At 26.4% G+C, this 25,898-nt stretch overlaps 1 protein-coding gene across 1 annotated transcript in view; it reads left to right on the plus strand.

Annotated features, from left to right (window-relative positions):
* Positions 1-263: 263 nt before the first annotated feature.
* The window catches only part of LOC129962859 (DNA-binding protein RFX7-like), a 42,269-nt gene continuing 16,634 nt past the window's right edge, over positions 264-25,898 (plus strand). The window contains exons 1-9 of the mRNA XM_056076862.1: positions 264-689; positions 3,866-3,899; positions 5,788-5,879; positions 6,820-6,948; positions 8,895-9,011; positions 9,173-9,257; positions 13,209-13,410; positions 15,515-15,741; positions 16,531-19,626. Of these exons, the coding sequence (XP_055932837.1) occupies positions 361-689; positions 3,866-3,899; positions 5,788-5,879; positions 6,820-6,948; positions 8,895-9,011; positions 9,173-9,257; positions 13,209-13,410; positions 15,515-15,741; positions 16,531-19,626 (4,311 nt within the window). The 5' untranslated portion in view covers positions 264-360. The remainder of the gene's footprint in view (positions 690-3,865; positions 3,900-5,787; positions 5,880-6,819; positions 6,949-8,894; positions 9,012-9,172; positions 9,258-13,208; positions 13,411-15,514; positions 15,742-16,530; positions 19,627-25,898) is intronic.

Here is a 25,898-nt window from a genome sequence, read left to right on the forward strand (position 1 = left end):
AATAATTGAAGAATTATGCCATTATATAAAGCAAAAGAATATAGTTATGTTGTTTTAGAAGGCAATATTGTAATTGATTACAAAATTTTACTCATTTGCAAAACTCACAAAGATTTTGAGATATTAATTTAATTTTAAAAAATTATAAGGTTCTTTGCATTTCCTTTTGTTACTTTTTAAAGACTTGTTTGACAGTAAAAAGATTTATTAACGAAACCTAAAAAATTTAGAAACCCAAACAAAGTTCTGCTGTATAACTCCGCCCTTAGCTTTCTGCTCAGCTGATTGCTGTTTTCAAGATGGTTGCCTTATCACCCTCTCTTGAAATTTTCCTTAATCAAACACGTTGCTCTGTTAGTGATGAATGCTATCACTATGAAACTCGAAAACAGACAACTACCTGTTCAATCATCTAAAGATAAATCAAGAGTCCCCATCATAGCTAAGAAATGTAAAAACACTAGGAAGAAATCCATCCTTCTTAACACTGACAAAGACGCCTTGCTAAATAATCATGGCTTGGGATGTAAATCCAGTGATCCAGCCAATCCTAATGATACAAAATCTAATTCTTCCCCGGAATTAAATTCATCTAAGAAAGTACGTTCGAAAAAAGTTGTTCCCAAACCTAATGATAAAATGCCCCCGAAATCCGAGAAGATGCAAGAACGCTTAGAGCAATTTTTGAGGTAAATATAACAAGAAGTGTAATCTTATATTTATTACCTCATAAAAAATGTCAAATTTGATGTTTATTTTAAATTTGACTACTGTGTATCATTACACAAATACTGAATTCCTTAAATAAATGAATGCAATTTCCCCTTTCAAAATATACATACGATGATCCGTCTTTGTTTTGATTGAAATTCTTTGCTTTCTAAATTTGTTTATTTTCTTATATCTTTTCGGACAGTATGATTAGCATCTCAATGAAAATAAAGACACGTATCTGTATTGCATATAAATAAATGTGATTTATAATAAAAATTAAATTTATATAAATTAAGTTTTTTAAATCTTATAAATCTTATTTATTTTCTTGTAATGTCATCTAAGAAATAGAATTATGTATTTATTTCGTCTCAAAATAAACTTTTTCATTAATTAAAAAGTGCTTTGTTAAATTTTTCTGTACATAATGGCTTGTTAATTAGTTTTTTTGTATGTAGACTAATTTAAAACTGCTGCCTTAATATTTGATTTTTTAAGATTTGTACAAAGAATGTGTAAGATCTTAGTTATATTTGCATGCCTAACATAACTTGAGGTAACTTGATTTTCAAATAAATCATTCTGTGCTGTTGCATTTTAGTTCCCTTTGTTCAAAGTGATTTATTTAATTACTTAATTGTTGAACTATTTATTTAAAAATATATTGCAGCTGCATTTAGAATAAATTCTATCTTGTGTAATATTTTAATTATCTCACTTATAAATTTTACAATAAAATCTCTTTTCATATTGTTTAATGAACATTTAGAATTTTAATAGAAAAAGATTTTAAAAAATTCATAATACGTTCTGTAAAGATTCTGTATTTTTTAAATGTCTTATATTCACAAAAGTGTTAAATAATTTTAAATTTTATATATCTTGAACAAACATATAACTGATCCAAATTAACTTAAAATTTTTGAATTGTTTTACTTTATGTTGTATATTTTTACAATACTAAACAAAGAAAAAAAGTGTTTTTTTTCTTTAAATATTGCTTGCCATAAATTAAGAAAAGTAATATATTAAAATAGGATTTTAGTTATCTAGTAAATGCATTATGTTGAAATTAAGTATCTGCTTTTTTTATAAATAATTTATGATTTTGTATTTTTTTGTAGCAAGACAAAATATTATTGTACTATTTTTCTCTTTTGTCTTCATTTTGCTTTATTGTCTTAGGTTGCAATTATTTATAAAACTTTTTACATTTTTTGAAATATGAAAGTTAAATTTTTATTTTAAATGTTTGGATAAATTAGATGACCTCTCAAATAATGAAAAGCAACAAATTCTCACATCTGGAATGCTGTAGGCATCAATTACATGAATGATTGTATAATATATATAAAATGCTTATTAAGCTCAATTTAAGAAAATTCCATCTTAAATAGTATCAATTTTTTTTTTTTTTTTTTTTTTTTTTTTTTGCAATTGCAAACTAAAGATTTAAAAAATACTGTAGGGTAAAGAATAAAATAAATTTTAAAAAAGTAAAGAAAACCTTAATTGATGTGATTAATTCTAATATTATTGATGTTTTTGCATTCAGAATTAAACTTTCTTCTGAAGTATCTTTAAGAAAGTTGATCAGTGATAGTTGTGACAAAAATTAAGCATAAAACCCAGAAAAATGTTCATGATTAGACATTTTAGCTAGCATCAATGAAGGTTGAAGCTTTTTTAATTATTTAATAAAAAAGAACTATCTAAATAATAATAATTAATAATTCTAATATTAATTTTAAATCATATAAGCTTTCAGATGTCAAAGGCGTATAGTTTCAAATAATATTTTTAAAGGAAAAATATTATTTGAAAATATACGCCTTTGACATCTGAAAGCTTATATAATTTAAAATTAATATTAGAATTATTAATTATTATTGTTTAGATATTTCTTAATAATCTGTTATAGATCAATAATAGAGATATCTCCCAATAAACATATTTGATTATGTTGGTAAAACAAAAATAATTTAAAGTTTCTAAAAAGAAAAAACAGTTTTTATTTTTTTTAAGCCTTTTGTAACAAAAGTAAATTTGATATTGTGTATCTATTCTATGAAAATAATGATAATATAAAAATAAAAAATGTGATGTTTTTATTATTATTTTATAACTCTCTCCTCTCTCTCTCTTTTTAGATTAGTCAATAATAAAAAAAGATTTTATTCTGCAATTGCTGCATTAATTAATGTCGTAGATATTTTTTATTTTGACTTTCCATTTCACTGTATTTAGTGTTTATGCATTTTGAAAATAATGCATTTAGATTTTATCAAAATTTTAATTAGGTTTTTCAGATAAATAATTCACAGTTAATTCCTGAAATTTTCTTTCATTCATTGCTAATTATTATTATTTTTAAATATTTCTGCATTAGAGTTTTAACTTTTTTTACATCTGAAATAGGTATTTAATTATCTGTCTAAAAGTGATGCTAAAAGGTGTGAAGTTATGACTTTAATATTATTTAAAGGTATTAAATTCTTAGCATTAGTTTTGAAGTAACATATTTTTCTGATTTCAATGCAGTCTTTTATAACTTTTATCACCAATATTTGAACCTGAAACTCCTGCAGTTTTAGAAATTGCTTTTGATTCTATATCATACTTTTTCCTTAAAGAATTTATGACTTACAGGATTACTTTTCTTATGATAAAAGCATAATTTAGATTGTTTATATTTATGTAAAAAATTAAATAAAAGTTATTTAATAAAGAATAAAATTAATTATTTATTTAAGTTTGCATAGTATCTATTTAGATACTATGCAGAATTTTTTTGGCATTCATTTAAATTATTCAAAATTATTTATTATTTTTAGAATAAAATTTGAAATGGGAATTTGGGAATGTAATAATCTCTTTTTAAATCTTATAAAGTATTTATTTTTAAATTTTATAGGGAACAAATGTTATCACCAATGATAAACTTTATGTTTCTAAATATCAATTTCTAAATGTAATGAAAATATTAAAATATGACTTTAAATAGCATTAAAAGGATTAAACTTTGAATTTTAAACCTATAAAGAAATTTCACAGAAATCAAAATAATTTATCTATTTTTGAAATGTTTTTATACAATTTATTTTTTTAAAATTGTATAGAAATATTTTAATGCATTGTAATCTTTTTATAGTGCCGATGTTCGTGAAAAAGTTTCTTCAATATTAGTAAGTATATCTACATCTTTCATTAATGTTCTTGTATATGTATATACTTATTTTTTTTAATTTAATTTTATTTTTACTTATAAGTGAAATGATTCTATAACATAAGTAATATACATAATTTTTATTTAGAGTTTCCATTTTTTTATTATTATTGTTAATTGCAAGTTTTAAAATTATTTCATGACTTTAATCGTGGAATTCATATGCAAAACAATTCATTCGATTTCAGGTATTTAAAAGCATTATTTTCTCCTTTCAAATATATGACTACCAATTAGTTTTCTCTTTATAATTTATTAAATTAAGATTGCTTTGATTATTTTAATTAGTGAACTGAGGAGGAAAAAAATTCAGACTGAAGGTTTTAAGTACTAGAATCTAGCATTATTAATTCAAAAAAATTGTATTCTTGTCTTTCACTTTTGAGATTTTATTGTCTTCTTTTCTATTAGTAACTGTTGCCTCCTAACTTAAGACACCTCATAATCAGTGGCAACTCAAAAAATAGTATGAGGAAAGCTAAATGATATATCATAGCATAATTTTTAAAAAATCTTTCTTTGAATATAAGCAGGACTGGCCATATTGGGGGTACAGCGGATGCAATGCACTGGGGCTCCGAGATTGAGGGGCCTCCAACATGTTGAAGAACTAAAATAATGTTCTGAATAATAATAGCAATGTGTAAAGAAGAGAGGGAGAAAATTAACTGGAATGAATATACAAAGTTTACAGATATATTACAGTGTGGTGCAATTGTGCAACATAGTATAAACATAAAGTAAATAGATTTAAGGTCATTCACCTTGTCTTGTAGGTTAGATTACCTATAGTATTTCGATAATTTACACCATAAAATACTTAATATTGTTAGATTTAATAATGGCTATTTCAAGGAAATATCTATCTGTATCAAAAAAGAAAATTAGTAGAAAAGATAAAAGTATAAAAGCTAAATTTCAAGAAGTCACAAATAGATCTGTTTTCTTGTCTATGAAGTAATTCTGGCAATGATATTGCTTTGATTTTAGAAGTTACAATTCAAGCTTCAACTTGTGAAGAAAGTTCCACACAAACTGCACAATTTCTTGCAATTAAGTTTCGTCGAAACACACATAAGTACACTTGCTATACTAAGCATCAAAAAAAAAAAAAAAAATGAAATTTTGCTTAAGTAATTAATAGTAAAAACTAAATCACGTAATAAATAAACACACAATAGTATAAAGTATTCTGATTGTAAATTTTTTTTTTTGTACTTTACAAAAAAATTTAGTGCCTCAAATAATTTTTTTTTTTTTTTTTTTTTTTGCACCTAGACCCCTTTATAGAGAAGGCTGTCTTTGAATATAAATATGAAATTAATATATGATAGTATTCCTCTTTAACACTTTTCAGATAATTACAAAAATAATAGCCTAAATGGGATGGAAATATAAATCATTGTATTGTCTGATTGTTGAATATGTCTACCAAATTACTGTATAAATATTCAAATTTGTATAATTTTTTAGTTGTAGATTTATTGATTCAAACAATGTAATTTTTTAAAAAATCATATTTAAAGTATTTTTTAAACTGAAAATGTATGCCTACCTCTAATAGATTAGAAATTACATATTAAGCCATAATTAGAATTGAATTAATATGCAATATATATATTTCTGTTTCTTTTAAGTATATGTGCTTATTTAATTTTTACTAAATCATAAAAATATAGTAATTAAATGAAATACTATTATATGATTCTGAAAAGCCTTTTCAATACAGAATTGCATATTTCACTTTATTTTTATGCTCTAAAAATGCAATATTTGATAACTGAATGCTTTTTTCCATTATTAATTCAATGAATACTTTTTAATAATTTTCCTTTTCCTATTTATAGAATGAAGTAAAAGCTTTGTCAGATGTTGAGAAATTATTCCTGTATTTGCAATTACCAACTGGTGCTTCTCTAGAAATTGATCCTTTTAAACCGTGAGTGAAATAAATAAATAAATTGTATTGTTAAAAGAAAAAAATAGAAACAAAATGTTTGTATCCTATATTTTTTAATGTATTTCTCTCTCTCTCTCTCTCTCTTTTGTTTGTTTTAATAACCTTATTTTTAATCCAGATAATCTTTGTTATTAGAAGAATTATGCAATATTTATCTTTTCAAAATTGAAATGCATAATATTGATAGTTGCCTTGTGCTACAAATTATCTGAAATAAATTACCATATTCTATGTTGTAGGTTTAATTCTTAAGCAAAATATTCATTGTATTGGTCATTCTTTTTTTAGTATTATTATTTAAACTAATGAAATATTAATTAAAGTTTTAAAAAAATTACCAAATTGCAAACCAGTGGGTTTTTTTTTTCTTTCCCCCCCCCCCTCCTTTAGCTGCAATGCATTTTCTTATTTTTGAACAAATATTTATGAATTAATTGTTTAAATTTTATGCTACATTTGCTTTTATTGTTCAGTTTTAATGCAATAATTAAGTCAATCAATTTAATTAATTATATATTAATGGTACTTTATATTTTCTTTTTTTTTTTAAATCCCATTTTTGGAAAAAAATTATTTTAATGTAATAGTGATTAAATATTATCTTCAAAATATTTGTATTATTGAATTGAATGATTGAATATTTTATTCAAAAGCTCATGAATGGTAAATTCTTTTTTTTTAAATATTCATTTATATTTTAGAAAACGTCTTCAGTAGCATCATAATGAACCCCCCCCTCCCCCCAAAAAAACCAGTATGATTTTTTAATATGATTCCTACAAATTTTATTTCTTTAACAGCATTACTTGTTTCAGATTTTTTAAGTGTTATGAAATTATTAAACATATCAGATTTTACTGTTTTTTATTCATTAAATATTTGCAGATGATTCATTTACTGTCATTATAACTTATTTTAGAAAAACTCAAAATCCACTTGGGAAAAAAGCTGATGAAGAGGGATTTGTTGCAGTCAATTGGATTCAAAGTCACTTTGAAGAAGATCCAGATGTTTCATTACCAAAGCAAGAAGTTTATAATGAATACCAGTATGTTTTTTTTTTTTTCAATGTACTAATTTTATGATTTTATTTCCATTGATTGCATTATTTCAGTGAAATAGTTCTTTGTCCCCAACTTTTAAATATGTAATTATAATTATACTTCTTATTGAATTGATATTTACAGTACAAACAATTTTGGATTATTATTTGTTAGCAAAAATTTAATGAATTTGTTAAAAAAATTTAATCTAATAAACTGTATAATCAATATTTAAAGCAAGTATTGAAATTTTATTACTTCACTACAAAATATAAACTCCTTACATTATTAAAACAAATATCATACATTAAAATAAAAATTTGAAATTATTAGTTTCCCCCCCCCCCCCCCCTGAAAAACACATATGTAGTTTTAATAATGAAGTTTGTTAGGGATAATTTTACTCCTTTTCTTTTTCTAATTATTAGAAAAAATTTTAATGAGCACAAACTTAGGTATAAAATTTCTGAACTTTATAATTTATTTGGCCTTTTCCTCTCTTACCCCAGTATCATCCATTATCAAGAGTTAGTTTTATGGTTGAACCTAAATAAACTCTAATTTGTTTTAAAGATGTGTTTGGACGGAAATCAGAAATTATTCTAAAAATTACTTTTTGTTTGAGAATCATTTCATGATTATTATTTGTCACTTAAAATGCTTTTGATTTAATGTCTTATTTTAAGCAAAATTAGTTTAAATTTACATGCTACTTTTCTTGGGGCTTAGAAAATCAGAATAGGCAAATCTTTCATTTTTGTTAATCTAAATTTAATTTTCAAAAATTGAAACTTAACCATTTGCTAAGTGCTGTTTATTGCCAAATGTTTTTTCTTTATCCATTCTAACTTTGGAGGGGGGAAAAGTGAATTTGGTATTATTTTTGATATTATATTTATTTTTATTTATTAAAAATAATAAATTGGTAAATTATAATAAAATCTAGTTCTTAAAGTCTCAAATTTTTATATATCTATTTATATGTAATTTAAAATTGTGCTTTCATAAGATTGGAAGTGCAATTTATCAAAAAATTCCAACAGCTGCAAGTTTTCCTCATTTCAAAAAAACATTTTGTTTTTCTGAATAAGTTTATGAAATTGTAAAACAAAATCATAAAATATTGTTCATCTATGTAGTTGGTTTGCATTTTCTTATTTAAAAGAGAGTTTCATGCTCTCAAAGAGAAAACAAGATAATTTAATATTTCTTTGCACAGGAAGTGCTAATTATTGATAAAAAGGAAGTAGGTGTTAAGAAATGGAGTTATCTGTTCTATGAATCATTTTTGGAAATGACTTTCATTTTTATTTGTTTCTGTTCAACAAAATAATAAAATTCGTTGGTATAATCAAATTTGTCCCACTTAGTTAATTAATTATTGGTTTAAATTACTTGTTAAAGTTCGTTGATCTGACTTCCTTCATTATTTTTTGTTAGATTTTAAGACAATTAATTTCCTTTCCACTTATTTCTTGTTGTTAAATATCCATAGAATATCCTTCCCCCCCCTTTTTTTTATAATCTATAAAAAAATTATTATCTAATTTTTTATAATCTATAATTTTTTGTTAATAATATTTTTATGCATTATTTAGTAGCCAAGAAATTAATGCCATTTTATAAATTTGTTATTCACTTTTGAAAACTGTTCAGAAGGATGTGATTTTCTTATGAAAATTGATTAATTTTCTTTCCTTTGTATAACAGATTACTCTTAGAATATAAGAATTAATTTTTAAAAAAATAATACTGTGCTATTATCTTTGCTGTCATACCTTATTAAATTAGATATAATTCTAATGCTGATTTTGGCATCCATTACATTACTATATCACATTAATTGTATATTTGAACATTTCATAATTGGTGCTTTCACATTATTATAAATGATAGATAATAAATAGAAATTCTTATTTTTATGTTTCCAATGCATTGTTTTCTTTTCCAGAGCTTTTTGCCAAATGTCTGGAACAGATTCCCTTTGTGCAGCTGATTTCGGCAAAGTGATGAAGCAAATTTTTCCATCTGTTAAACCTCGTAGACTCGGTACTAGAGGAAATTCAAGGTAAAATTTTGTATTTGATAACTTTTTGTATATTTTTTAAAAAAAATCTGAGTAATAGTTTTAATTTTAGTTATATAAGTTCTGTTGTTTAAGTATTGTTCCTGTGGATAAGATTATTTAATTGTTTAATAATTAATAAACTTTTATCCCTTATTGTTTAGGTACTGTTACAGTGGATTGAGAAAAAAATTAAATCTGAAATCTCCAACATTACCAGATATGCATGCAGAAACTGAAAATTCTGAGGTAAATGTGGCAGTTTTTCTGAGTATTCGAAACTGATGTTTGTTGTGTTTAGAAAGTATGAAGAAATGACAAATATTTCTTTCTTATTTATGTTTTTGGAAAAAAATTTATGTGAAAACAATCTCTTAAAAACTTGTATGGATAATTATCAAATGTCAACTTGTTATTTTGAATGGATAAACATTTATAATATTTATAGTAAGATATAAAGAAAGAAGCAATATAATATCTTCAAGCTAATAATATATTAAAATTCTTTCCAAAAAATTCCATGGATAAGTTAAGAATCATTTGTATAAATAACTTGTTAGTATATACGACTGTAGCTCAGAATTGAAATCCTTTCATATATAATATTTTTAATATAAAAATTACTTTTGTATAAAATATAATATATAAAATTCTTTTATTCTTTAAAATCTTTATCATCTGTTTTTAATTAGAGTTAAAATATCTTCTGAACAATCAATTTGTAAAAATCATTTCAAATCATAAGCTAATTTTCTGCATAATTTATTATATAATATATTAGCATTACAAATACTGAAGTATAAGAAATGTCTTGGTTTCGAAGAGTGACTTAAGTTTAGGTTAACATGGTTAAATCATCATTTTAAAATAAATAAAAGTATTGCCAAGAGACAAAATAAATTACTTAAAAAATTAATTAATTGAATAGTTAATTAATTTTTGCTTTCTGAAAAATTCTGAGAATCCCTTTTCATGTCTGATGTAATGTATACAAAATTTGGTTGAATTCACTGCAGTTGTTTCGAAAAAGACGTGGAATATATATGTATAGTAACAATAACTTTTATTTTTTTTAAGGCTTTTTTTAATTAGGCACATTAATGCATAGTTTTAAAAATGAAATAAAATAGTCAGATAATTTGGAAAAACATATAAAGAAAGTGAAACATAAAAACCTTTACTCATTACAATTTTTACTTTCTGATATATATAGTATAAAGGAAGTATATTAAGTGTCAAAAAATTTGAACGCTTTACATGTCTCTGGGTTCCAAAACCACATTTTTACAAAATGTTTATTTGTCTGTGAAAAAGTTAACTCAAAAAGGTTTTGTGTTAGACAACTGAAATTTAGTATATGGTATTTACACCAAATTTACTGATTTCCATCAAATTTGGAGTAAAATCTGTTCAGAAGTCCTTCTGCCCAGCTTTTCGAATATAAGTTAACATGATAATTACAAAATTCAGAGAGCTAGATAGATAAGATTTAGTGTACAGATTTAGCATATGTAGAGCAGACACTTGTCAAATTCTGAGCAAACAATGGGGTGAGTTTCTGTCAATCTGTGCTTAATATATAAATGTGACAATTCAAAAAATGCAACGACTTAAATATATCAAATTTGGTATGGGATTTTGTGACTACAAGTGTATTTTCATGTCAATTTTTTACTTCAATCGGTTGAGAAAAATGTGTCTGAAGCACAAATTTGATTTTTAGATATTATTAATGCTTCTAGGAATTAATTGCCAAAATTTTTAGACAATAGAGTCAGTAAAAATGCCAAATTCATGCCGAAAATATTTGATAACTGTTGTACACCAATGCTATGCGAGGCATTCTCTGGTATTTGTGGTTTAAATTATTCACCATAACTTGGAAATTCAGTTTTAATTTCATAAGGCTTAAAAAAAAGCTGAAATAGAATTGTTAAATGAGTAAGAAAAACATACAAAGGAAAAGAAACATGAAACATTCTGCTTCTTTTAATTTTTTTTATATTATTCCTCACCCTGTAACTCAAAAATACAATTTTCATTTCGTAAGACTTTAGAGAACTCTGTAATATAGAATCTTTATTTGTGAGCATTTATATCAATTATGTTAATTTAATCTGAAATTTGTGCATTTAAGATGTGTAGTAGTTGAAAGTTGGGTTTCCAGCAATCTGGGAAATGATATTTGAGAGTTACACACCTGCATGGTTCTAGCTTGCTTTACTCATTCACCATTTAGTTATCCATTTTTACTAGTAATAGTACTTTATAAATACTTTTCTTAACTAAAAGTTAAGTTAAATTACTTAAATTGCATGAATTACAAAGATTATTTTGCCATCAGTTACTAAAAACGGAATTATAAATCTCTAAAATTGAAATTTTCTAGTAGCATAGAGAGATATATGCAAATGTTAGATGGCTAAAATATATAATTCTAAAATATTTGAAAATCAAAAGGAAATTTACTTCTCTTTCCCTGTTTTAATAAACTATTGTAATATATGTTAATATATCAATAACATTGAAATAATCATCACAAATGGCATTCAAAATACAATTCATTTAATCATATCAGCCAACTTTGATTAGCAGGGGTGTTTGTGCTCCGGGGATTTTGAACTTCGATACCTGGAAATTCCGGGGATCGTCGTTCAAAAGGAAGTAGGAATAATAATGAATTATTTATTTTGATCTGGGTAATTTTGTTTGCTTTAAAACAGAAAACGCAAGGTCAGTGTGTGTGGTGAAAACTTTTCCTTTCTTTCTCCAAAGGCAGTGATAATGCGTGAAAAGGGGGAAAAAACTTCTTTTTTGTTCTTTCCTTATTGAGAGTTATGACTCATTCCCCCGGTTCTCGGACATTCTCTTCTGGATTCTTTTCGGCAAGTAGGCGCGGCAGAAAAAAAAGGGAGAGACTTCGTTCGACCAGATGTGCGATCACGTGACCTGGGTTCAAAGGTCTTAATTTTGCAAAATTAATGGTTATTAATTTTGCAAAAAAAGTAATTCATTGAACTTTTATAATTAGGTCATTCAATACTTCATAATCGTAATTTTTCATTTCTCCCCCCCCCCCCTTCTCGAAACTCCAAAATGTCGGTAGTAAGTCCGTAAAAGTTTCAGGGGATTTTTTGGGGTCCCACAAACACCCCTGGATTAGCTATATTTTATCACAAAAAGATGCTATATCATTTTAAATTTGATGTAAGTCCCCATTCGCAATATTTTGTGTAGACGATTTTTTTCATTTAGCTTATTTTGTAACCCAGAAACTTAAAGGTGTCATTTTCCAAATATTGCCAATGGGGAGCTATGTCAAAGTTATTTCATTTTAAATCATACTTAAGTAATATGATACAGCATTTTTAATAGTTAGCTATATTTCAAAAAAGGCAAAATTAATTGACAACGAAAATTGATGATACTCCTATAGTCTGAGAACTTTTGTCCATGCACAAAGACACTTTACACCTCTATTACATTGATTTCTCATTTTTAACAATTTTGGTTTATAATTGAAATTGCTTGACTTAAACTCTTTTTTTCATATTGTGCAACTTAAAGAAAACATTAAATAATAGCACCATCTCAGATTTTCCGCAGTCATGTAAACAATTGTAAATGTTTTAACAAATTTAGCCTGATTTTGTCTCCACTTCAGTGTTCTATATATATGTAAAGATATTATCAGAGGCATGTTCATTTATTATTGAATCATGAGTTCTGCTTTAAAAAAAATAAAGATAAATTATCTTTTTTTTTTCTTGTAAAAAATTTGTTTTAATTTTCTTCAACATTGTTTTATCTTTAAAAAGCTGTTTCATTTTACTATTAAATTATTTATTTCTTTTAATTATGGATGGAGAACTGTGAAAGAGATAATAATATTTCTGAAATGTTAAAAATTGAATTTTAAAATATCATTTTTCAGTTCAATATCTGTAAATGATTGCTGTATGCCTCATTAAATTATTCTTGTTAGTATCAAATCATGATTTAAAGAAATTTTTTTATTCGCTAAGAATATTTTTAATTGTGTAATATTGTTGTCATAATTCTTATCATTAAAAATATATCATTATAAAGGTTAAAAAATACATCATGTTAAGAAAATATATAGAAATTTCTTAATTGCATATTTCTAAGATGTTTTATTCCCTTGAGAGCTGCCATTATAATATATAAATTATGTTTTAGTCCCAAGAAGAAGCCGGTATGGATGAAACTACGTCTGCATCCTGTCACATTATTTTCCAATGGGCCGAAAAACTCTTCTCCAGAAAATTTACATCTCTTAAGAGCTTGGCATCTTATTTATTGGAATATATGTATGTTGACAATAGATCTGTAGCAGCTTTTACTGTCCTTTTAGAGGGATCTCCCGAACTTTTAGAGAAAGGTATCTATTATTTATTGCTAATCAGTTTCATCTGTCAGTTAATTTACCGAAGTTAGTAGTCATAATGATTCAGTTATAAAATTTCCATTTTGTTTAGATTAGTTGTTATTTTTTAAATTTAATATTGATAATTTGGCATGGAAGATCTTCGGTGAAGTAATTTTGAGTTGAAGTTTTTAAATTTAATACATTGTTAGTTTTGAAAGATGGTAGATATAACTAAAGATTCTAAAAATAATTGCTATAAACCAATAAAATATTGAATTTTTAGATCAAACAATTAATTTAAAAATCAAAAATGAAATTGTTGCATCTTGAATCAATAGTAAAGATTTTTTGTTACATCAGTTCACACTTCAAAGTTTGTCTGTAGCTCAATTGAAATGCATTTTAATTCCAAATAAATATGATATAACAATTTAAAAAAAGTATTTTTTGAAATGAAACTACAGTTTTTTCTATAATTGCAGCAAATATTAAACAATATATAAGAAATAATTATGTGTACTCAGAAAATGTATATCTGAGCAAAAAACTATTTAAAACTATTTATTACAACTTTTTAATTGTAAGTTCTGCTACCTTTTTGATTTGCTGTACTCTAGTTGAATTTGTTGAAAGAATAGATTGGAATATTATTTGAATCAGAAAAAATAATAATCTTGAAATTTGACAAAAAGCTTATTGACATTATTTTGATATTAATAGAAAGATTATTTTCCATATCTTAAAACCTATTAAAAGTGTTTTACATACAGACTAAAGTTAGAATGCATTTATTTAAAAAAAAGTGCTTCAATTAAATTTTGCCAAACACATTTGCTAAAAACTTAAAAAATGTTCGAGGAGAGGGACCTTCTTCTGTTTATAAACCATAAAATTTCTCTCTTATTAGCTCCAAGTCAAATTGTTTGGCACATAGTGTGCCAAGAAACATAGACACATTATCCTTTATTATTAGTAGAGATGAGTTCATTGCAGGTTAAAGAGATGATTAATTTTACTCTGCAAGTAACTTTATTATTATTATTATAATTGCTTTATTTTTTAATAATATGCATTTATACATGTTATATTATATTTTAAAATTTAGTTTAATCCTAATTAATTTCCAAAGTTTTATCTTTATTCAGCTCTTATTAACTAAAAATATTCTCTTATTTCCTGATCCCATTCCACTTTTTCTATTTAATTAATGCAACTGAAAGCTCTGTAAAAATTCTTTCGTCATCTGTTCCCATGCTCTGAGTGAAGGAATAAAAAAAAAAAAAAATGGTCCAACCAAGCACATTCTTTTAAAAGATTCCTATAATTCCTTTGCTTAATTCGACATGTGTAAGAAATCCCTATTAGAATCTCATAGTATTTAAACACTGGGTAAATTATTTTTCCTCTCTTAGAATTTCCTCATTTTGTCATGCCTTCCGGGATGGGAATAAAATGAAGTTAAAAATTCAAAGTGTTTTTTCTGTCTTCGACCACGACTTTGCTTCAAAAATTGTTTACATATATATGTAATGATATTTTAAATGCTAATATCAATTTAATTAATTTCCAAGTTTTTATCTTAATTTAGCCCCTAGTAACTTCATTCTAAAATATTCTCTTATTTCGTGATTCAATTCCACTTTCTCTACTTAATTAATTCAAGAGAGCTTTGTAAAATTGCTGAATCGGCTAAAAGTCTAACTTTCCCACACTCCGCGTGAAGGGGTAAAAAAATGTCCATTAAGCACATTCTTTTTAAAAGATCCCTGTGATTCCCTTACTTGTGATTCACATGCATTGGAAATCCCTATCAGAATCTTAATAATATGTTAGCACTGTAAAAAAATATTTTCCCTATCCATATCTCATGTTATATAAGACGAAGGATAATCTATTTTGTGCTTCTTCCCCACTTCTGCTTTTGTACGCACTGTGGTGGGCGTGCCTTGTTTGCGTCTCTGCTTGTAAATAATTATGCTTTCCCAATGAATTAAAATGAATTTTAAAATGTAAAATATCTCATCTATGTCTTCAAACCTGCCATCTGCTTCAAACAAAATAATGTGTTTACATATATATTTATGATTACTGCTTTATTTATTTATTTTCCTTCCAGGGTTTGCAAACAGTGAAGGTGGCATGAAGAAAAGTGATGCTCAAATGCATCTTCAAAGAAAAATACAAGAAAAAGAATTAATCAAAGAGCAGAAGAAAAAACTTCAAGAGCAGCGCTCTAATTTAAGCATTTCAAATAAAGCCAAGGTTCCTTCATCAAAAAAGAAAATTTTAAAATCCAAGAAAAACAAGTTGTCATCATCTATTGATTTAACTGATTTCTCTTTGGTAAGTACTTTTCATTGAGTGCAGTACTTAAATAATTTTTATAACTCTTTAGTTTTCAAATTAGTCAGTTTCTAAACGAAATCATGCAGAGGCAAAGTTTGAATCCTGAATTCATTTCCTTATTTTTAAAATTGCATGCTGGGGAACTGTGTTAATTTAATATATATTTTACAAGCATTTAACAATATTAAATCAAATTAAAGCAGGCATCTGAAATTTTTTTCCTAGATTAAGAGAAATTCTTTTGTAGTAATTTCATGAAAAAGATTTAGATTTTTATCATCTCTCTTTTGGAAAGTAATACTGTATTTCATTTGACCATGTTTTCTTATTATAAATTTTCATATATTAGTTTTCTTTTTAGTATTGTTCTTTATTTTCTTATTATTAGTTTTCTTATTTCAAATTATTTGATATTCTATTGCATATAATTTTTTTCTCCTATTGGCCATTTTTTTGTCGGATTGCAGTGAAATGTTTTAATTCATTGAAAAAAAACTGTAATTTCATTAGCACATGTCTAAAAGCTTTAAACATGTTCAGGATTTTGAGATGCTTTGAATATCACTTGGCTGCCTTCTGAGCAGAAAAATAAATCTATTTTGTTGTCTTCTGCTGCTTCTCTTCTTTTAAGGGCAGCATTATTTCATCATAAAGTTAAAAATTATCTTTGTTTAATATATTTTATCTTGATGAAATTTTACTCTTTTGTGTATTTGTGAATTCTGTTATAAAATATCATTAATAGTTCAGTAAAAAATGTTGAATTGTTGTTCTGATTGTTTCCAGGATAAAGAATCAAATAGTTTGCCTACAAAAAGCAGTGAAGGCAGTTCTGAGGAAATTTTGCTTCAGGATAATTCAAGCTTTGAAATAAAGGAAGAGGAATTTGAAATGGAATCAATATCTTTAATTCCCAATAATAAAAGTCCGACAAAGTTGGATGCCTTCTCTGACCAACTTTCTGCTGATAAGAATTCACATCCAAGTCCAGGAAGCTCAAATGACATTGAAGACAATGTTAAGAAGAAGAGTACATTTCTCATTTCACCTCGGAAAACTCCGGTATGTGTAGCCCAAAGTCTCCCTGGAATAATAATTTTACCACAGCTTACAGATATAAGTAAGCAAGCTGCCTCACCTCCTAAGTACAAGCGTATTCAACCAAAGCCAGTAAAAGTCGACAATTATTCTGCAGTTATGAGAGCTCGAGCAGGATCTGTAGGATCTTGTTCAGTGAACAAGCCTAAATCAAAATTGAATGATGGAAGACGTAGTTCTCATGCTTGGCTACAGTCTGCAAATAGTCCAGAAAGTAATGAAGATAATGTATCTAAGAATGTTACCTCTAATATCAAAATTGTTTCACTAAAATCTCCCCCTTCGAAAAATAATTCAAGAAGAAACAGCTTTGTTGTTCCAAAAGATATAGCAACTGAGAAACAGAGTTTAATTTTAGAAAATAATGATCCTAAAACTAATCTTAATGGTGCTGAAATAGCTTCAAGTCTTTCACATGTTAATTTGTCTACTAGTAACATATCTGAGCTTATATTAAAATCTGGTCTTGCAGGCGATAGTCTGGACTCCAGTCTTCCATCAGAAGATAACCGTTCTCTCAAAAGGCATTTAAGTGAAAATAGTGGATCTGTGGCAGCCAAGCGAGCCCATTTAGACATTAACAAAAGTGTAGATTTAATTAAAACATTTTTATCAAATTCAAATGATACTTATCAGACGAATAATTTGACTTGTCTTTCAGTGCAAGAAACACCCATCCAACCAAAAGCTGTTGCGAGTGAGGAAGAAGTTAGTGTACATGATATTGAAGGTGATGCTCTTATTGATTACTTCCGTGGAGTTACAGCTAATTCTTCAACAAATTCTTTACCACTCTTGAAAGAGAAAAATGAATCTGAGCAAAGGCAACTAACTTGTAATAATAATAAAGTGAAGCAGTTGTCACAACTTCGAATGTTGCTGGAACAAAATCTTCCTAAACGAGGGTCAAATGTATCATCAGCAAGTTTGAAGGATGTTCCTGCATCATCAGCACCATCTACAATCATACAAAATAATACTTTGTCACAAACAATTGGTACATCAGCAATCACCGGGAAAGGCCTTTTATCTAATGAAATACATGTTCTAAATAATCAGTTAGATTTAAATAACTTGTGTAGTTCTGATCTTGTTTCTACAGTTATCAATGATAAGCTTAATTCCAATAATTCTCAAGTCAATTCTATTGATAGATTATTTTCTTTTGATTTATCGCCTGAATCAAATGCTAATATAAATAATACAAATGAACTTGCTGATCCTACAATCTTTTTAAATTCTACAAAACATGAATCACAGAAGGGAGAAATTAATTTGAACACTGGCTTATCAGATCTAAAACAAAGCTTAGATACTAATAATTTGTCTAGTGCTTTTGAGTATGTGAGTCACCAAGTCTTAAACTCTAGTTCTGGAAGAGTCAATACCTATACTCAAGTACCATCTGTTCCTCAAAGTCCTAATACCAGAAGGCGTGCTTTCAATTTTATGCCAATATCTCCTAGACATACTCCTGTTCCAGATACTTTAAACAATAATGCACCAAATATATCGTCGCCAGTACCAAATCAGTACCCAAGAAATATGATGTCCATTGCTGTGGGGCCTTCACAGCCTCCCAGCAATGCAGGAAGTCCATTTATTTCTCCAAGATCTACTCCAGTATCCATGTGCCGTTCTCGCCATAGCTCTGGTCAGAGCACTTACAGTACGTCCCGCCACACACCATTTCAGAATTTTGACTCTGGTGTTTCTTCTGTCTCTTCCTCCCCATTTATTTCTCCCCAGCCTACTCCAGTACCTGTCAGTAGATTAAGACATAATTCAAGTCACAGCTCTAATAAAACTGTAACTTTTTGTTCTGTTAATAATCCTCAAATTATGCATAGCCAGTCAATGAATAATATGGGACAGTTGCGTTCAAGACACAGTTCTGGTCCAGGTGGACCATACCAGACTGGAAATTTATGCCTATCTAGGAGTGCTCCATTGTCACCTTTGGTGAATGAGCAGTGTCCACCATCCAATTTTGTATTTCCATCGGTCAGTGAAGTGAGATCTCGCCATAATTCTGGTTCAAATGCCACAACACCGCTGTCTCCAGTTTCTGAGCAAGCATCATCTTCGAGTAGCTGCACAAGCAATCTTCCAGATCTTTCCAGTGTCACAGAGGCTGCATCCTTGTTGTCCCATTCTCTTCTAAATGATAGTGCAGGTGACTTGCTCATCAATGGCAACCAGTCCAACTTCAAACAAGTTCGTCAACGACATGCTTCAAGTTCTGTCATCTACACTAAACCTTATCTTGCTGTGAAGGATACTTATTCTCCAGAGATACAGAATTTATTGAAGAACAGTGAGAACAGCGGTGATGGATTGCCCCATTCTTTGTTTAATCGAAGTCAATCCGTTCCTTTGCATCAAATGATTCAGACCTTAGATAATAATTATTGTCTTCTGCCTCAACCTGTAGAGGACCCAGTGCCTAGATCACACCCCACAACACCTGTGACAAATCAAATGTTTTCATTCCCCCTTTTGAGTTCTGGCCAGGATAGTTCTGTGCTCGGCAGTGACCTTCTGAATCGCGAGAAGGCCCTTGCCCCATCTATTCAGATGGAATGGGCAGGGCTGGAAAATGCTGGCGATGTAGATATGAGTTCTGCAAGGCGCAATTTGGCCAACTTTTTAGATCCACCACTTACAATAGATTCAGATTTGCAGACAACACTGGAAGATCTGAGAGATTGTGATACAGACTTTTCGAAATTTGCACAGGAATTAGAGCTGAACCAGAATGAAGATGGAGACCTGCAGTACGAAGTAAAGTAAAAACAGTTGAATGTAAAATTCAACAATTGTTTATCCATTTCTTTAGATCCTTTGTAGAGTTTTACCATTTGTTTTATTATTTTAGGTCTTCTTTCTCTGTATAGTTATGCTTTAATTTTCACTTTTGGGTCTTTTGTGACTAAAAATCACTTTGCATTTTACTTTGCACTCAAGCATATAACACTTATATATGCATATACATATATATATTTTTAAACTGCAGTCTTGTTTTTACATGTAGCTATAAAGATTTATTTTAATACATTTATAAGTCTTGTATTTAAAAGTATCCATTGATAGATTTATTCAATCTGCTGAAATTTTCAATAGTTTCTGTATGACATAATTATTTCTGTGTAATGCATTACTAGCATACTCAAGTACTGTACATTATCCCTGACCTTTATAGAAAAAATTAACTTTTGTGCTTAAAGTGTTTATTCCTATTTGATAATCTTCAATAATACAATGATGTTAATATAATCTTTAAAAATTGATTTTTAGGATCATAAATATGGCAGGTAATTGAGTAAAAAAGTAAACATTCATTTTCTTCTCCCTCTCAAATAAAACTTTCTTAACACTAAAAAAGGCAAACTGAATTATAATTTTTTTTTTATCATTAGTTATATTTAATTAATTTATTTCAGTACTCATTATATAATATTAATTTTTATATATATAAGAAGGTGAAAATTAAACTCATTTTTTAAAGTACCCAGGAAATTTTTATCCCCTCTCTTTGTTGTAGTTCCCCCTCCCCTCCCTTGATTGTGTGATTCCTTAAATTGAATTCCTCAAGACCTTGCATTGTTTTGTTCTAAACATGCTCTTTGTTACTTGATCAAAAATAGTTACTGGAAAAAAAACATGATATATATAATCAAATGTTTCCATGTGACATTAAATGAAGTTAAAGGCTGTCTGTAGAATATTGCATTTTTCTTATTTTTAATTTCATTATTTTAAATACTTGAAATGGATTATAGCATTGATCTATGATATGTTCTTTTGTTATAAATATTTGCTATGTTTCGACCAATATAAATTTACATTTGAAAATTTGGTAGATGAATATTATTGTTAATTCATATTAAAAATGTTATTTTAATTATTATTTTCAAATTTATATGAAGTGGCATATGGTGCTTTTAAACGATTTGATTGTTACTAGTCAAACATCAACTTCTTATTAAAATTATATGAATGTTTTCCTGAATGTAACATTAATTTAAAATATTTTTTAAATTTAAAATTATTAATTAAATGGATATTTTCTTTAAGTTTTAAATATGTGGCATTTAATTTGTTGCACTGGTGTAAAAAGTAAAAATGGGGAACATTCTATAATTGCCAGACAGTGAATTAAAAAAGTACAAATTTTGCACCTGCAACATGTGATGAAACTGTGCTTTGTATAAATTTGGCAAAACTGTATTAAAGCTGAAAGCTGTAAAAAAAAAATAAACGCACAAGTGTAATGATATTAAATGTTCTTTGGAATCCCTTTAGAAGTTCAAATGTTTTCATTTGATAGGTTTTTGTGTACTATCTTCTGTATTTGTGCCAATGTATAGAATAAACCTTACTCTAAGTATATTTTAATGCAACATTTCTTTGTAGAATGTAGGAGAATTGTGATACAACATTTTGGTATTTTTTTGTTGTTCAAAAATTGATTAAATTTTTATTTTTATCAATTCATAGATTTTAATTTGTAATGATGCTTAAAATATTTGAAAGAATATAAAGCTGTCAACTTTTAATTAATTTAATTCTTGAAATATTTTAATTTTTAGAAACATGGTTTCATGTTCTATTAATTGTAGATATTGAGAAAATAAGGAATAATTTTGCGATCTCAAATTTTTTATTAAATCTACTTATTCTTGACATCTTGTATTTATACCACATTCTTCAATAGCAATACCCAAAAATTGTTTTTAAACTTCTCTTGATTGAAAATGCCTCTGAAATTAAGAAATAATAGCATTAATTTGTGTCACCAAGTGTTAGTAAAAAATTAAATATTTAATAAAAAAAATTGTTGATTAAAATAATAGGTTGGAATCTTCTATATTATTTTTTTAAACTTTTAATTATAAAGAAAAATTGAATATATAATGTTTAAATTGATGTGCATGCTATTTCATTTTATTTTTCTGCATAAGATTTCAAATAAAAATAGGGTTATCGCCCCCTTTTCAATAAAAGGTTAATAAATAGAAATAAGTTTTATGAATTCACAAATGAATATTTGTGAAAACCCTTAGTTCATAACTGAATAAATTGTGAATAAAATTTTGAAAAGAATTTTGATTAAAAATTCATATTCTTTTTTTCTGCTTTAAATTATATCAGCATTTTTTAATGAATTATAGAATTATTAAAATTTTTAATAAGATATCAATAAATGTATTACAGCAGAATGCAAAGTATATAGAAAAATTTTTAGCATTTATTTCATTGCTGTTCATGATAAATTGCTTTTCAGTGTGTTAATTTTTTGATTCTTTATACGTAAATACATTTCTGTATATAAATATTTTCCTCCCTGTGTACAGTTTGATTTTATAAAACCAAAAATAGAGATAATATTCATTTACTTGATTTTTTTTATCTGGGGGATTTTTTTTAATTTTAATATTCCAGCAATCTAGAATTGCTGGAAAATGGATGAAATAATGATCTCATGTAATATACAAATTATATGTTTAGGATTGGTTTTGGCGAATCTTATGTACATAAATTCTTTTAGATATATATATATATATATATTTGTGTTATGAATGTTAGTTTTTATGTTATCAACTTAAAATTTTTTTATGTTTAGTTATCTGGCAAAATTTAGTTAAGCTAGTTGCACTTCAGTGTAGCTTTCTTATGCTTTTTCTTTGATTCTTTTTCCTGTCAAGTGATAATAAGAATAAAGTAAAATGTGATTGATATCGAAAATCTTGCATTGTATTATGTCAATCAAGTTGATGAAATATTAATTTCAATTTGTATTAAGGCGTTTTTTTAGATATGCATTATATACTACTTAATGCATTTTGGAGTTTAAATTAAAATACAAATTTGAGTTTCATTTTAAAGTTTTTCAGGGTGAGGATTCATAACTTTAAAATATGATCATGTGACATTTTTACATCCTAAACAGTAAAATCAATACAATCAATAATTAAAGTTTTGAAAAAATGAATCAGCATAAATCTTTGATCAGTTATCCGTCAATATAATTTTGTAATATTCTAAATTGTGATAACAAAAAAATGTGAGGGGTTCTCAAAATTTTTCGCCATATAAATGCCAACATAAAGCATTTTCCAATCAAGTATCCTTGCATTGTTCAACTATATTTTTAAATGAAAATTTTACGTCACCTTGAATTATAAATATTGTATTTATATTATAATATATAGTGAATAATAATACAGTTATTAAGATGCATTAACAATGAGGAGTGATGTAGCTTAACAACTTCCAAATCTTGGGTTTTATTTTTGTTGATTTCACAATTAAATCAATCAAGTTACAGTCATGTCTCATAAAGTTATTGCATGGGCGAGAATTCAATTTTGCAAAGATGTGATGAGTTGAAAGGCATTACTAATTTCATATCTTATCATAAATATATATATCCATACCTTTTTTTTTTAATTAAAAATTGCATGACTTATTTTTTGGAATTTATTTATGAAAAATCTAAAAATTAATTATCTAGGACAGTATCATAATATAATGGCCAGTGTGACTGCAACCTGATACACATGTTTAAAAGAAAAATGCTATTTTTTATTAATTTTGAAAATTCATTTAAAATTTTGGTATAAAATTTGTACTATGTGTTGAGAACCCCTGAAATACAGCATTCTACAATAGTGCGGTTTCAGTCTCAAATTTGTATATTATAAGATATATAAATATATTTAGGCTTCATTAAATTGGAGATTATATGCACCAAATACTTCATGCCCTAAACAAAAATTATTTTATTCATATTTCAACACTTAATTAAAAAACTCATTAGTCATTTATTATAATATACTCTGTCACCTTTTCTATATAAAAATTCAATATAATTAAATGATAGATTTATTTACATATTTAAAATTTTACAAAAAGAGATTGTGATTTTAATAATAGAATAAACTATAGACAATAAATTATTTTTTTCCCTGAATTCTCTCACACTTGCTTATTAAAAATTTCAGGGAAAAAATATATTTTGGATTTATTTTAAATTTAGATTTAGATGTTTCTTCTTCTTGGATTCCCCCCCCCCTTTTTTTTTCTTTTAATATTTTGTCATTTATTACTATTCCTCTGAGTGAAAAAATTCTCTTATTATGTGCATTTTTTAAAAATAAAATTACATTTTATACTTTTAGCATTGCTTTGATACCTTTTTTTTGTGTTTTAAGCTAACTGAATATTTTTTTAAAATTCCTTATTCTTAGGGGGAAAATCAATAATTAAATTTTGTAAATTTTTGTTCTTAATTCCAGAAAGTTTCTTATAACTCATATAGCATTAATTCTTCAATATCTGTTCTATGATTATTTTGTAGAGTAGATATTTATTAAGAAATTTACATTGTAATTAATTGTGAGCTTATTAGTCATATTTATTTTAGTAATTATGCTGTAAATCAATTTTAGTTAAAATTTAGCTAGTTTTACTAAATTAACTTAGATTACATTTTTCAAAAAATATTTTCGTGCATCATATTTGCTTATAATTGCTAATTTGGTACCACATAACTATGGAAAAAAATCGTTCAAGTTTTAGTTATTTTTTATCTACAGGAAATCTGATTTGGGTTTAATGAGTCTCATTCTTGGAAATTTTAGTTATTATTATTCAGATGTATTTAAATGGCTTTTGTGATAGTTATCTGTAACCAAAGGTTTTTGACTGTTCATTAAACATTGGCTAAAAATATCAAAATTATTTTCATCTAATACATTTAATAAGTACCTTTGCTGTTTTAGGCATAGGGAATTGTAAAATTATTAGATCTTAATATCCTATTGTATAGTAAAATCATATTTGGGTCATATTTTGAGTTATAGCCTTCATAGAAATAATTTCATTCTATAATCATTATTTTCCAATTAGCATTATATTTATATTAAAATGTCTGAAATATTATGAAGGTGAATATTCTTCATTATCTGTGCATTTAAATAATTTTGCATATAATGTAATGAAGCTTCCATCTGTGAAGTTTGGAATGCAGTCTTACATAGTTGAAATACTTTCCAGTTTCTCCAAAAGATAGCGCAAGTTCTACATTTACTACTCAATTTTCTGTAAGTGAGTAGATCACTCTGATTCTCCATGTATTAAGAGAATGATTTTGAATTCTTGAAAGCTACTGAGATATATAGAGAGAGAGAGGGGAAAGGAAACTTTTTATTATGTTCAGTAAAATATTGCATTTTGAATAAAAATGACTTTAAACATTTGATAAAAATGATTTAGTCTAATAATTCTAATTATATAGTACAAATTATTATTTTTTTTTCTATGGAAATTGTGCCAGTCTTTACTGAACAGTCCTTAAAGAACCAACTTATTAAACTGGATTTTTTTTTTTTTTATGTATACTTGTGAAATGTCATAACTTTTTATCATAACAATTAATTATTTATCTGATTGATATATTGTTTCCGGTGAATTCATGGCGCTTGTAGCTATCCAAAATATCTGTAAATTGGATAGTTGTAAAATAATTTTACTCTCTTTTCATTGATAAATTCTTCTGAAAGTGATAACACCTTTTTGTAGATAGTGAATTGGGAATTTCATAGCTGTAGTCAAGCTCGATGTTAAATTTTTCATCTGGTGTCTTGTCAATCTTTCCATGTATTCAAATATTAAGCAATTATTAAATGTATAGCAACCGTGTTATGTAGAAAGTTTTGAGTGTGTTATATTGCTGATATTCTGAGCGCAGTTTATTCATTTTTGTAGGTTATAGGGTGGTTTGAAATTACCCTCCAGTGATGTTTTGTGAAAGTTAAATGAATTAAATATTCAAAAGCCAAGATTTTATTTTTTTTACTTGATGAGTTAAAAAACAGTTAAAGTAAAAGTAGTCAGATATGAATTGACAGTAAATTTAATTTACCATTTATATGCAATAAAATATTTGTTAAATATTTTATCATTTATTTTATACAGTTTATTAAATGATATGTTGATGCTTTTTGTCATTTGATTGTTAAGTACTTTTCCATTAATATGACATCAGCCAA

This window comes from Argiope bruennichi, chromosome 1, assembly GCF_947563725.1.
Source record: "Argiope bruennichi chromosome 1, qqArgBrue1.1, whole genome shotgun sequence".
Taxonomy (NCBI): domain Eukaryota; kingdom Metazoa; phylum Arthropoda; class Arachnida; order Araneae; family Araneidae; genus Argiope; species Argiope bruennichi.